This window comes from Etheostoma spectabile, chromosome 10, assembly GCF_008692095.1.
Source record: "Etheostoma spectabile isolate EspeVRDwgs_2016 chromosome 10, UIUC_Espe_1.0, whole genome shotgun sequence".
Taxonomy (NCBI): domain Eukaryota; kingdom Metazoa; phylum Chordata; class Actinopteri; order Perciformes; family Percidae; genus Etheostoma; species Etheostoma spectabile.
The window spans coordinates 550,900-561,572 of NC_045742.1; the positions used below are offsets into that span (position 1 = coordinate 550,900).

Here is a 10,673-nt window from a genome sequence, read left to right on the forward strand (position 1 = left end):
CCCCTTCATGTCTTCATCCATTCTTTTTAATGAAGGCCTAAAAATGTATTGTTTTTTAACAAGATCCAAAAGTCTACTTGGGAAGTAGTGGAATCCAACTCTATAAGTTATAATCAACGTAGTTTTTCTCACATAGCCTGACATATCTCAGCACAATTATCTGTCTCTGTTTGGTGTGATCGTTGATTAAAAAGACTTTGTGTTGTGTACAAGCAGAGACAGATGGGATGGCTGTGAGGCTTAATCAAGAGACAAGGCAAATCATACATATATACAGCATATACAGGCAAGACAACATTATATAACACAAACACCTTTCCACAATCTTCTTTATCTTCTTCTTTTAGTTTCAACACAGTAGTTATGTCATTTTGTTTTCGAGTAAGTTAGAATTGTTCAATAGGCTTTCTTTCATAGTAACATTTAGTTTATGCTCTTATTGTCTTAATCAAATTAACAGCCTGGTCCAATCTTTACATTTTTAACCTTTGCCTTGTGTTGTTACCGGAATACAAGGCAAACTTTCAAAGTGCATATTTTGGTGGAAAATGTTCAAAAGTACAAAGATTAAACAATCCCACTCCTACTACTGCACGGCCTACACTGACGTATTGCAACATAGTTAGTGAAAGTAGAGGAGCATGTGTGTGTCTGTGTGTGTGTGTCTGTGTGTGATTGTGTTTATAAGAACAACCCATTTCATGCCGTGGGATGTGGTTTACCGAGTGCATGCCGGAAGCTCCAAGGCTTCTATCAAGTTATCTTCTTTTTTTTCTGTCACTGTCAGGTACTTAGCCTCTCTCTGTGAGCCAAAAGCTAGCAGGGGTTGTTTTAAAGTGTTGTTCAAAGCCATTACCATGTTCCCCAGGGTGATCTTGAAGGGAACTATGATTAAAAAATCTCAACAAAAGAAGAAAACATCACCATGCAACTACAAGGAGAGATTTTTTGTATTGGACACCCAAGACCTGAAGTATTCAGAACGCCGCCCCGGGGTAAGAATGCACGTAGTCTACACGTACACTGGATTTAAATGAGAAATCATAGAGTCTAAAGGCTAAGTCTGTAAAGTTGGCCTAAGAGGAAACAACCTTCATTTAAATCATATCCACAGTGTGTATAGCATACACACATATAAGATCATGTTGTTTCAGAAAAAGCCCATGCTGAAAGGGTGCATCGAGCTGTCCAAAATCAAGTGTGTGGAGATTGTGTGTAGTGACATCCCCATACCATGCAGCTATAAGTACCCTTTTCAGGTGAGGTTACACACAATAATTCAATAAAGTGTCATAAGTATAATCCAATTAAGCATGTAGTATAACTGTGACATAACACAAGAACAAACAGTATTTTCTTAAATGAAAATGTCTCTCCAGGTTTTTCACCACAACCACTACCTCTACATCTTCGCCCCAGACAATGACTGCCGTCAGCGATGGGTCAAAGCTCTTAAAGAGGGTAAGCAGTTTTTACCACGTTATGCTGTGCCATTGTTATAAGAAATTATTGTGAGCCCTTGATTGTAATTCATAAGCGTGATATTTCAAACTGTAATTCTTTGGTTCTCTCTGATATAGAGACAAAACGTAACAATTTGGTTGCGAAATACCATCCAAACTTCTGGATGGATGGAAAATGGAAATGCTGCCAACAAACAGAGAAACTGGCACCAGGTTGTCATGTATATGACCCAGTGGGTTATGGTTTGTATTATTTCTTTTATTCTTCTTGTTTCTCATATTTTCTAGTCTAGTTTGTGTATTTGATTTATTCTGACATTGTCTCATCCATATTACACTACATTGGAAGTAGATTAAAAAATTGAAATGAGTGCTTACATTTAGCATTCTACAGAATCCAACGTCTAATCGCCATTTCTCTGATTGCATTTTTGAATTCCACAGCTTCTAAAAAGCCACTTCCTCAACTCCCAGATTCAGAGGTACATAAACACACTAACACGCTGTTAAACTATTATTTGTGTGTTAATCAATAATGTTCAAATTACAGCCATCAGACAAAATTACTTAAAAAAAATGTATTCTACTGCCAGTAGCAATGCACAGAAGATTGTTTTGCAGCTCTGTTTGTTATCTTGGATTGGTCACATATCTCACGATTGGTGACGATGTGACGCTAGTTGCTCAATCTGATAACCCAAATGGCACTGTGATGAACTGTGAGTTAAAGTCCTTTACTATGGGTGTTTGGGCTGCTCCGTGCCTTGTCCGTAGACCTGCTGTAAAGCATTTTTTGGGGTAATTAGATCCAGTTTCCATTACTTTATTTTTTAATCTTTGCCAGACGGGACTGCGAGGTGCAGAACAGAGGACCGTTATCGCCCTGCAGGACTACGCACCGCTCGGAGACAATGACCTGCCCCTCCAGAAAGACAAGGAGTACATCCTCATCAAAAGCTCCCACTCCGACTGGTGGGCCGTTCAGGATGACGAGGGGTAGGGCCCAATGAAGACAACACATTTCACTGAAAACAATAGCCTTTTTTAATAAAAAGGATAATTATAAGTCTATGATTAATACATATTTTTGCCCCACCCCTCATTAGGAACACAGGCTTTGTTCCCAGTACTTATGTGGCAGAAAAATCCAGCAACAACTTTCAGAGATTTGAGTGAGTTTGTTTTATTTCTCTTCTCTGCACATCCATCCTGTCCTCCTTACAACTCATGTATTTGTGGTTGATTTGTCTTCTAACAGATGGTACAACAAAAACATAACCAGAGGGGAAGCAGAGATTATGTTAATGAAACAGGTAAAACAATGGCTCCAGAGATTCTTCCCTTTCCATTAGTTTAATGAAAAACAATAGTTCTGGTGAGACTTAGCAGGATGTTGCTCCCGTGTGATACAGTGCATGTTTGCTGTGACTGTGCCACCTACAGTATTCTCGCATTTGCAAAAAATAATGCAAATGCACCTGCACAATGAGAAAGTGCCAAAACATGGGGTGTAAAAACTGTTTCACAACCACAGTGTTTCCTCCAATGCTGAATTTCCTGTGAAGTGCTTTTGCTAAATGTTGCAAGCGGGAAGCAGAAGACCTTTCCCCATCTTTACTCAAAATGACTGCTAGGTCCTGCTATTATCTGCAGATTGAACAAACATGTCTGACATTACACATATGTTATGTAATTTGGGTGATTTTGTGTTGTTTGTACTTGTAGGGGAAAGAAGGTGCATTCATGGTGCGTGACTCCAGACAGGCGGGAGTCTACACAGTGTCAGTCTTCACCAAAGCGGCGGGGTAATGTCACCTCCTTCCTACATATGATTAGTAGCTAATATGTTGCTAAATATCAAATATACTTGCTTCTTTATGTAAATCCTTAAATGCTCCAGAATGACTAATAATAGGCAGTTTTATCATAACACATCTTAACCCATAATTGCTTAGTCATACACGCATCTCTTTGTTGCCTTCAGGTCAAATGGGGAGAAGAACCCAAGAGTGAAACATTACCAAATCAGACAGACAGAAACGGGAGAAGCCACATACTACCTGGCAGAGAAGTACCTGTTCAGCACCATTCCCGAGCTCATCTATTACCACCAACACAATGCAGCTGGTATTTGTGCCAACCTCCTGCATGCAACAGTGCTATCACATGGAGATCAGATGCCAAAAGGAAGTTCAGATAAAAAAATAAATGTCTTTAATTATATCTCTGTCTGTGTGGCAGGCCTGATAACGCGTTTGAGACACCCCGTATCTCAAGACGGAAGCTGCTCTCAGGACATTGCTGATCACTCAAAAGGTTGGAGGATGTACTGTTGTGTGAATGGGTCAGCTGGTTGAACTGGAGCTCAAAACAATCAGAACTTAACACTGAAGATCTTGTTTTTGCCGACCTCTTGTGGTTATATACAGAAATATTCTCAGGGTACGTTCAGGAGACTACACCCTAGTCTTTAATATTAACGGTCTATGGTCTTTACCCATGGTGTTCCACTTCCGGGATGGCTCCGGCGCTGCCCGAAATTCTGCAGTATGTCCCTCTTTTTCAGCCAGATTTCTGTCCCCGTCCTCTGTCTCTGTGTTGGCGTTCTAACCTCTGGTAGATTTTTGGGGACTATGGTTACCTGGTCCTCAGATCTCTGCAGGGTAAATCCAGACAGCTAGCTAGACTATATGTCCAATCTGAGTTCTCTGTTGACAATTTAAACTACTTCTGAACGTACACATGTTCCACCAAAACAACTTCCTTCCTGAGACTATTGAATGTTACAGCTGCTGCCGGTGCGGTCGACATGTTTGTTGTCCTCTCTCACGTGTGGCCACGTTCAGCAGATATGTTACAGATATGTTACAGATATGTTACCGATCATGTGTTACGCAGGGAGGGAATAACAATTTAGCTTATGAGACACTTTCTTAAAAATTAAAGATTGTTCACGAATCCCGCAACACAAGTCTGAGTTGAGTCTGAAGTCTTTTGAGGATGAGTCTGAAGATGAGTGTGGAGTCACTGTGTGCAACTCGAGTCCGAGGCTCAATCCCTGGATTATAATTAATAAAAAAAGTACTTATGTTATTTTATCCAAAATGTTGTTGTTCACCCTGTTTTCTGCTCAGCAGATCAGTGGGAGGTGGACCCTGAGGAGCTGACCCTGGGTCAGAAGTTAGGCAGCGGCCAGTTTGGGCTGGTGCTGGAAGGGAGATATAGGGAGAAGAGGGTGGCGGTGAAGATGATACGAGAAGAGTGCATGTCAGACGAGGAGTTTAAAGAAGAGGCAAGGGTCATGATGTAAGTGCATTCCATAAAGTAGTATCGTATTGTTCAGGCAAAAGGAACCACTCAGCTGAGTGTGTGTGTGTGTGTGTGTGTGTGTTTTAACAGGAGATTGTCCCATTGTAAGCTGGTTCAGCTCTACGGCGTGCGGACCCGCTGTTCTCCCATGTGTCTGGTGTTTGAGTTCATGGAGAACGGCTGTCTGTCAGACTACCTGCAAGCCAGGAAGGGCCGCTTGTCTCAGGACTCGTTGTTGGGGATGTGTCTGGATGTCAGTGAGGGGATGGCCTACCTGGAGAGCTCCAACTTCCTCCACAGAGATCTGGTAAACTAACATATACAGCATAATCAGTTATTTAGGATTTACTTTTGTATCTCAGCTCCGTTAGATTTAAATAGTTAATTAAATCAATTCATCTCTTCCTCTTTCTTCTGCAGGCTGCTCGGAACTGTCTGGTTTCAAAGAACAATGAGGTGAAGATATCTGACTTCGGTATGACCAGGTACGCTTTACACCGAGTCTTTGTCAGCTCCACCATGTTGAGTGGAATCTTTTAATCACAACAACAGTTTGTATAGACCTCTCCCCTCTGGCAGGAGGCTGCGGCCCATCAGGACCTGTATTTATCCTTTATTTCATATTAGTGTTTAATATTTTTGTTTGTTTATGTATGCACCAATCACAAAGCAAATTCCTTGTAAGTGTAACTTATATATGGGAATACACCTTAGTTTGATTCTAATTCAATATATAAACTAGATTTCTAATGATTCAGTCAGCCCACATCCCCTGCTGCGTAGTGAAGTGTGTGTGCTCTCCGTACTGCAGGTTTGTGCTCGATGATCAGTACACCAGCTCCCAGTGCTCCAAGTTCCCGGTCAAGTGGTCGGCCCCTGAGGTCATCAAGTACTGCAAGTTCAGCAGCAAGTCCGACGTCTGGTCATTCGGTGGGTTCATCCCTCTATCCCTCTGCCTTTCACTTATTTTTGGTGTTTGAGCGTCTCACTTGCTGTCTTTGTAGTTCATCCTTTGTCTTCTTTTTAACCATTTATATATTTTGGGATTGCATGTAAAGCTTGCACATTGACTCTAAACTGGAAACACCATGATTGAAACCAAAGTTGAAAGCAAACAGAAGCAATTCCAAGACACATGTTTTCGTAACTTCTAAAGAAAAAGTAATGGAAGTGTAAAAAAGCTTTTTTTTAGTCCATATATTTTATGGATTTATTTCTTTGTACACGTGTGCACCTGTGCCAAAGTCCGTTTTGTGGAGCAATGCCAACTAGTGGATCTCCCAAGAAGTTATGCTGTTAGTTTAAACAGGCAAGCAAACTATCGAGCCAGCATGGACAGCTCCTGGGGACCACGTCCTGGGTTCCCTGCTTGTAGCTAACAGAGGCAGAATAGCATGTTAAAATATTTATGTTTAATTACAACTTCTATTCATTGACACAAAAATCAGGCTGAGAAGACAAAAATATCAAATTGTTAAGTCTGAGGGTACTGCTCAATGGATAAACACATAGCTCTCAAAGGCGTCTGTAATGAAATCGTCAGTCAGGCCTCTCACTCTGGATGAAGCTCGTCATAATCATTCAAAATGGTTTATGCAAAAGAGCTTACACGGAACAACCAAAAGCATGCAAATGATTAAGTAGACACACAAGAACTCATTTTGGTTTGTCTACTTCAGGAGACAAGGACCCGTTAGCTGAAAGACAGATGGGGTGGGGTCCCTACCCCCATCTACTACTCTATACAGTTTAGTTGCATATTAAACTGGACTAGATGGATGAAATGAATGGATATTATGTATACATCATGTTTTAATGTTAAACATACATGTGGAAAGCACAGTGAATCCATAAGCTTAGCTGTATGGCTACCATAGTGGCTACCTTACTTATAGTAAGCTGGTCTTTAATGTGTAAATCCATTTCTTTTTTTTTTTACAAACAGAACAATTTATCTTTGCTATTAATATGTTGAAGTCATATTGATGTATATTTTCAGACATTTTAATTCTTGAAAAACTCCCGCACACTGTCTAAATTGCCAAAATATATAAAGTTTAATTTTAGGCAACCTCCTATTTAACCTACTTCCTTGTTGCCTACTTTTAAACTTTATATATTTTTGCCAGTTAGACACTGTGTGGGAGTTTTTCTCCACAACCTTTGACCTGCTTGTCCCGCTCCGACGCACCTGTCTCCCATTATGCACGTGGAAGTATTTTTCTGTAGCAATTCTTTATAAAAAAAGAAACTTTTAAATACTGTTTTTTTGACCTCATGGTTGCCACCCCCCCGCACTAATTCCGAGGACCCCCTAGAGGCCACGGACCCCTGGTGAGCATCCCTTAAACCGCCTCTCTCTATGTGTTTATTCTGTAACATCTGGGGTGTCCCTGTTTACCGCTGCTCAGGTGTTCTCATGTGGGAGGTGTACAGCGAGGGCCGTCTTCCTTATGAGAACCGCACCAATGGAGAGGTGGTGGAATCCCTGAACTCAGGCCTGAGGCTGCTGAAGCCACGCTTGGCCCCAGACGCCGTCCACCAACTCATGGAGTGGTGCTGGAAGGAGGTAGGCACACGAATCAAACAGATTCCTAGTAGACAAAACGGTTCCCATCTTATCGTAGATTTATTAGTTACAGACAGGGGCGTAGCACAACATTCTGGGAGAAATCTGTAGAAAGGAATCTTTATGGGCCCTCCTCACATAAGGGCCCTGGGTACTCAGTGCCCCTTACACCCCCAGTCTGAGTCCCTGGTTACACATACGCACTTTGTATGCTGTAATACGAATGATCTGCATTAATCATGTGTGACGTTTTCTGCCATGCAAAGGAAAAAGGCAGTAACAATAAGCCATCCTTGATCATGTGTATCTTATTTTATCCAGGTGTTACTATAATGATTTTGTAAATAGTGATCAGCAACCAAATATTGATAATATGGAAGTCAATGCCTTTTCCCTTGGCGGGACTTCTCACTTTTTGTATTGCGCAGTGATTTCCAGAGAACACAAGATGTCCACGTCAGTTGACCTTCTTAGAATAGACTCGCTCACAAACACACGGACAAGCTAAACTCCCTGTAATAAAGCTCTTTACTGTTCATGTTCTCCCTGTCAGAAACCAGAAGATCGTCCGTGCTTTGCTGTCCTGCTGCATCAGCTGGCCTCCCTCTCAGACCTGTGAAGATAAGATTCGATAAGAATATTTATTTATTTATTGAATTATTACCAATTGCGTGTCAAGTGTCTTCCGATTAAGATGATTACAAAACACAAGACAGTTTCAAGTTCCTGGATTTTGCACTTTACCTGTTTCATACCTTTGCATATACAGTCTATTCCTAGGGTCTCACAGTCCATTCACTAACTACTGCTGCTTACCGCAGGTTCATATGATGGTTTCAAATCTTCTGTAAAGTCTCAAAATGTACATCAAATGGCGAGGTAGAAGAGAATGTTATATTGTTTAACCCACTGTTAAATAAATGGATCCATTGTCATTAAATGGTCTACTTGTTTTTTTCTTCAGACATTTTCAGCCTATTTTTAGCACTAAAATGATGTAACTGTTCAAACCTAATCCCTTCCCTGCCAGTCAAGTATGCTCAGTGTCTGTGCTGCAAAAGGCCCCCGTTAACAGAACATGACTAAATACAGCACAATTTCCTTTAAAAGTCACTACAAAATTGCAGTTTACATATGGTCACACATAAGTGGAAGTTTCTAAAAGCTAATAACAGACTGCCGTTGCTGGGACTAATGTAGCGTGTCTGTGGGGGACCACAACATAACGGGGAATCGCGGTTTCAGTCAGTCAGTCAGCCAAGCCGAGCGCTGTGCTCTGCAGGCCTAGTGGCCAACGATGCAACTACACGCGCCGCGATGCTCTCTGGCCCAGAACAACCCCCAAAGACCCACTGCATACACACACTGCCACAGAACACCTACAAGTACCGAGTCCAAGCTGGAGCTGAACAGCCACTACACCAGAAACTAAACATGTTGAAGAAGATCCCCAGAGCCCGATCACACACATCAACATGACGATTTCAGTCTGTTTTAATGTGGGGGCTGTTGGGAAAGTGGAGCGACAGGAAAAAAACACATGGGTTATGAGCCCAGATGTACATTTACTTCTGCGTTGGATGCATCCATGCAGTATACAGGCATACAGTGCATGTATAATATAAATATGGATTATAAACATTTCCCATATATTTGAAATGATCAAATACAGTATGTTCCAAAAGAGGTTTTAATCTTATTGTGACTTCCTAGTTCAATAAAGGCTTTACTGTAGGGCTGGGCGATATGGAAAAAAATCAAATATCTCAACATTTATAAATCAAATAATTTTTACCAAATAAGTTGATGTCAATATTGTAGTAATATTGTAGGGTTGACAATTGGTGCTTTAACAACATATTAACACAGTGAGAGTTTTGATAAACAATCAGCAACAATGGGGATATAATGGCTAAATGGGTTGAAGGAAATAATAGAACAGCTGTAACAGTCTCTCCACTTTACTGGAATGCAGCCCTTAAAACCTGGAAAAGACAACACTTACGATATTCAAAATCTAAAACCATATCTAGCTTCCTATATTGATGTTGATTTAACATTGATATATTGTCCAGCTCTACTATACTGGTTAATACATAATTTAAACTGTAGTAATGATTAAGAATAAAATGATAAGTGGGGCAATATGGCCCCACTGACATCTTGTTACCGAGGGTCTGAAATGACTCTTCACTAATTCTGTTGGGTATCATATTCTTTATTAAAGGAGCATTGTCTCAAACACACTTCTTTACAAATCATGTAGGCCTATAACAAAAAACACATAGCCATAAGCACCAGAGATAGGCCTGCTCTGTAAGGTCTACCCACGGCAGTAATACAAGAAGAGTATTTGAGTATTTTTGATTTTTTGTCCCTTTAGAGGACAGTAGGTTACCCTCATGCCTATTTCATGCCAAGGATCAACGTTCACTTAATCACACACGCACGCACAACGGGCGCACGCACGTGCGTGCACACGCACACGCGCGCGCTCCACCTACTTTTGATGTGAAGCGCAGGATACATTCTCCACCGGTACCAATTAAATGAAATAAAATACATTGAATTAAATAAAGTACTCATCAAAGGTGAAATGAACAGAATCAACATGTCGCCCCCCCCCTCATCATCACCCATCGCTCCCGTGGATGGGGGCTCTAACACCCTCACGCACTGCTCGGTGACTGTCCCTTTAAGAAAATGCACTTGCAGCCATTTTCTGCTCTTTGTGTGGGGTGGATTAGCACTGGGTAGGTACGGGGTGAAACTAGAGCATCAATCGGAACAGAAGACGAGGGAAAAGAGAAATCTGATCGCCGTCGCACACCGCGACACCGTCCGCCCGCCTTCGGATCTCGCCGGCCGGACATGTGAGTTCCAGGTACGTGGTAAATGTAGCGGCGGATGGAGAGGAGCGGGGCTGGGGATGTGCGCTGGGTGTTGATGATGGCTGGAGACCGGAGGGCTCGTTTCCCCTTCCTCCCCGCACCGAGCATCCCTCCCGTTACTTCTTACAGGAGAACGCGGTCGATCGCTGAGAACTCGCCCTCCGTGAGCCGGATTGGGCGTCCCGGTTTATCGCGGATTATTCCGACACATAAATGGGATTCCCGTTAGTTTAACGTGACATGGGCACCGTGGCCCCCACTGAGATGGGTGGGGTGAGGAGAGGGTTCCTGTGTAGCAAGTGCACCGCCGAGAGATCACTGAAAGCGGCGACTAGAGAAAAGAGATGGAGGACAGCGAGTATGGTGCTTCGGCTCGATTTCACATCACAGCTGTCACTCGTGGCGTTTTCCTTCTCTCTCCTGTATCTCCCCCCCCCCCCC

The 10,673-nt window shown here is 42.1% G+C and overlaps 2 protein-coding genes and 1 long non-coding RNA gene across 5 annotated transcripts in view; 2 read left to right on the top strand and 1 right to left on the bottom strand.

Annotated features, from left to right (window-relative positions):
* Positions 1–751: 751 nt before the first annotated feature.
* itk (IL2 inducible T cell kinase) lies at positions 752–8,304 on the top strand. Of its 2 annotated transcripts, none has more exons than XM_032528691.1 (17): positions 752–995; positions 1,155–1,259; positions 1,380–1,461; positions 1,581–1,706; positions 1,908–1,945; positions 2,308–2,459; positions 2,570–2,635; positions 2,722–2,776; positions 3,189–3,268; positions 3,448–3,590; positions 3,705–3,779; positions 4,598–4,769; positions 4,863–5,079; positions 5,193–5,257; positions 5,584–5,702; positions 7,184–7,341; positions 7,895–8,304. In XM_032528691.1, exons 1-17 carry the CDS (start codon positions 858–860, stop codon positions 7,958–7,960), a joined length of 1,857 nt encoding a protein of 618 aa, XP_032384582.1. In that variant the 5' UTR covers positions 752–857; the 3' UTR covers positions 7,961–8,304. The 2 variants fall into 2 exon arrangements, with proteins under 2 accessions (XP_032384582.1, XP_032384583.1); XM_032528692.1 differs by having other exon boundaries at positions 753–995; positions 4,601–4,769.
* Positions 6,365–10,673, bottom strand: part of LOC116697373 (uncharacterized) — a 16,163-nt gene continuing 11,854 nt past the window's right edge. The window contains exon 3 of the long non-coding RNA XR_004333989.1: positions 6,365–6,445. This is a non-coding gene — a long non-coding RNA (uncharacterized LOC116697373). The remainder of the gene's footprint in view (positions 6,446–10,673) is intronic.
* cyfip2 (cytoplasmic FMR1 interacting protein 2) overlaps positions 9,996–10,673 on the top strand; it is a 22,311-nt gene continuing 21,633 nt past the window's right edge. For both annotated transcript variants that reach the window (XM_032528688.1, XM_032528689.1), the window contains exon 1: positions 9,996–10,225. The gene's annotated coding sequence lies outside the window, so the exon portion shown is untranslated. The remainder of the gene's footprint in view (positions 10,226–10,673) is intronic.

Coding starts and splice junctions, on each gene's coding strand:
- itk (XM_032528691.1), top strand. CDS start 858: ATGTTCCCCAGGGTGATCTTGAAGGGAACTATGATTAAAAAATCTCAA. Junction 3,269..3,447: donor GTCTTCACCAAAGCGGCGGG/GTAATGTCACCT, acceptor TGTTGCCTTCAG/GTCAAATGGGGAGAAGAACC. Junction 4,770..4,862: donor GAAGAGGCAAGGGTCATGAT/GTAAGTGCATTC, acceptor GTGTTTTAACAG/GAGATTGTCCCATTGTAAGC.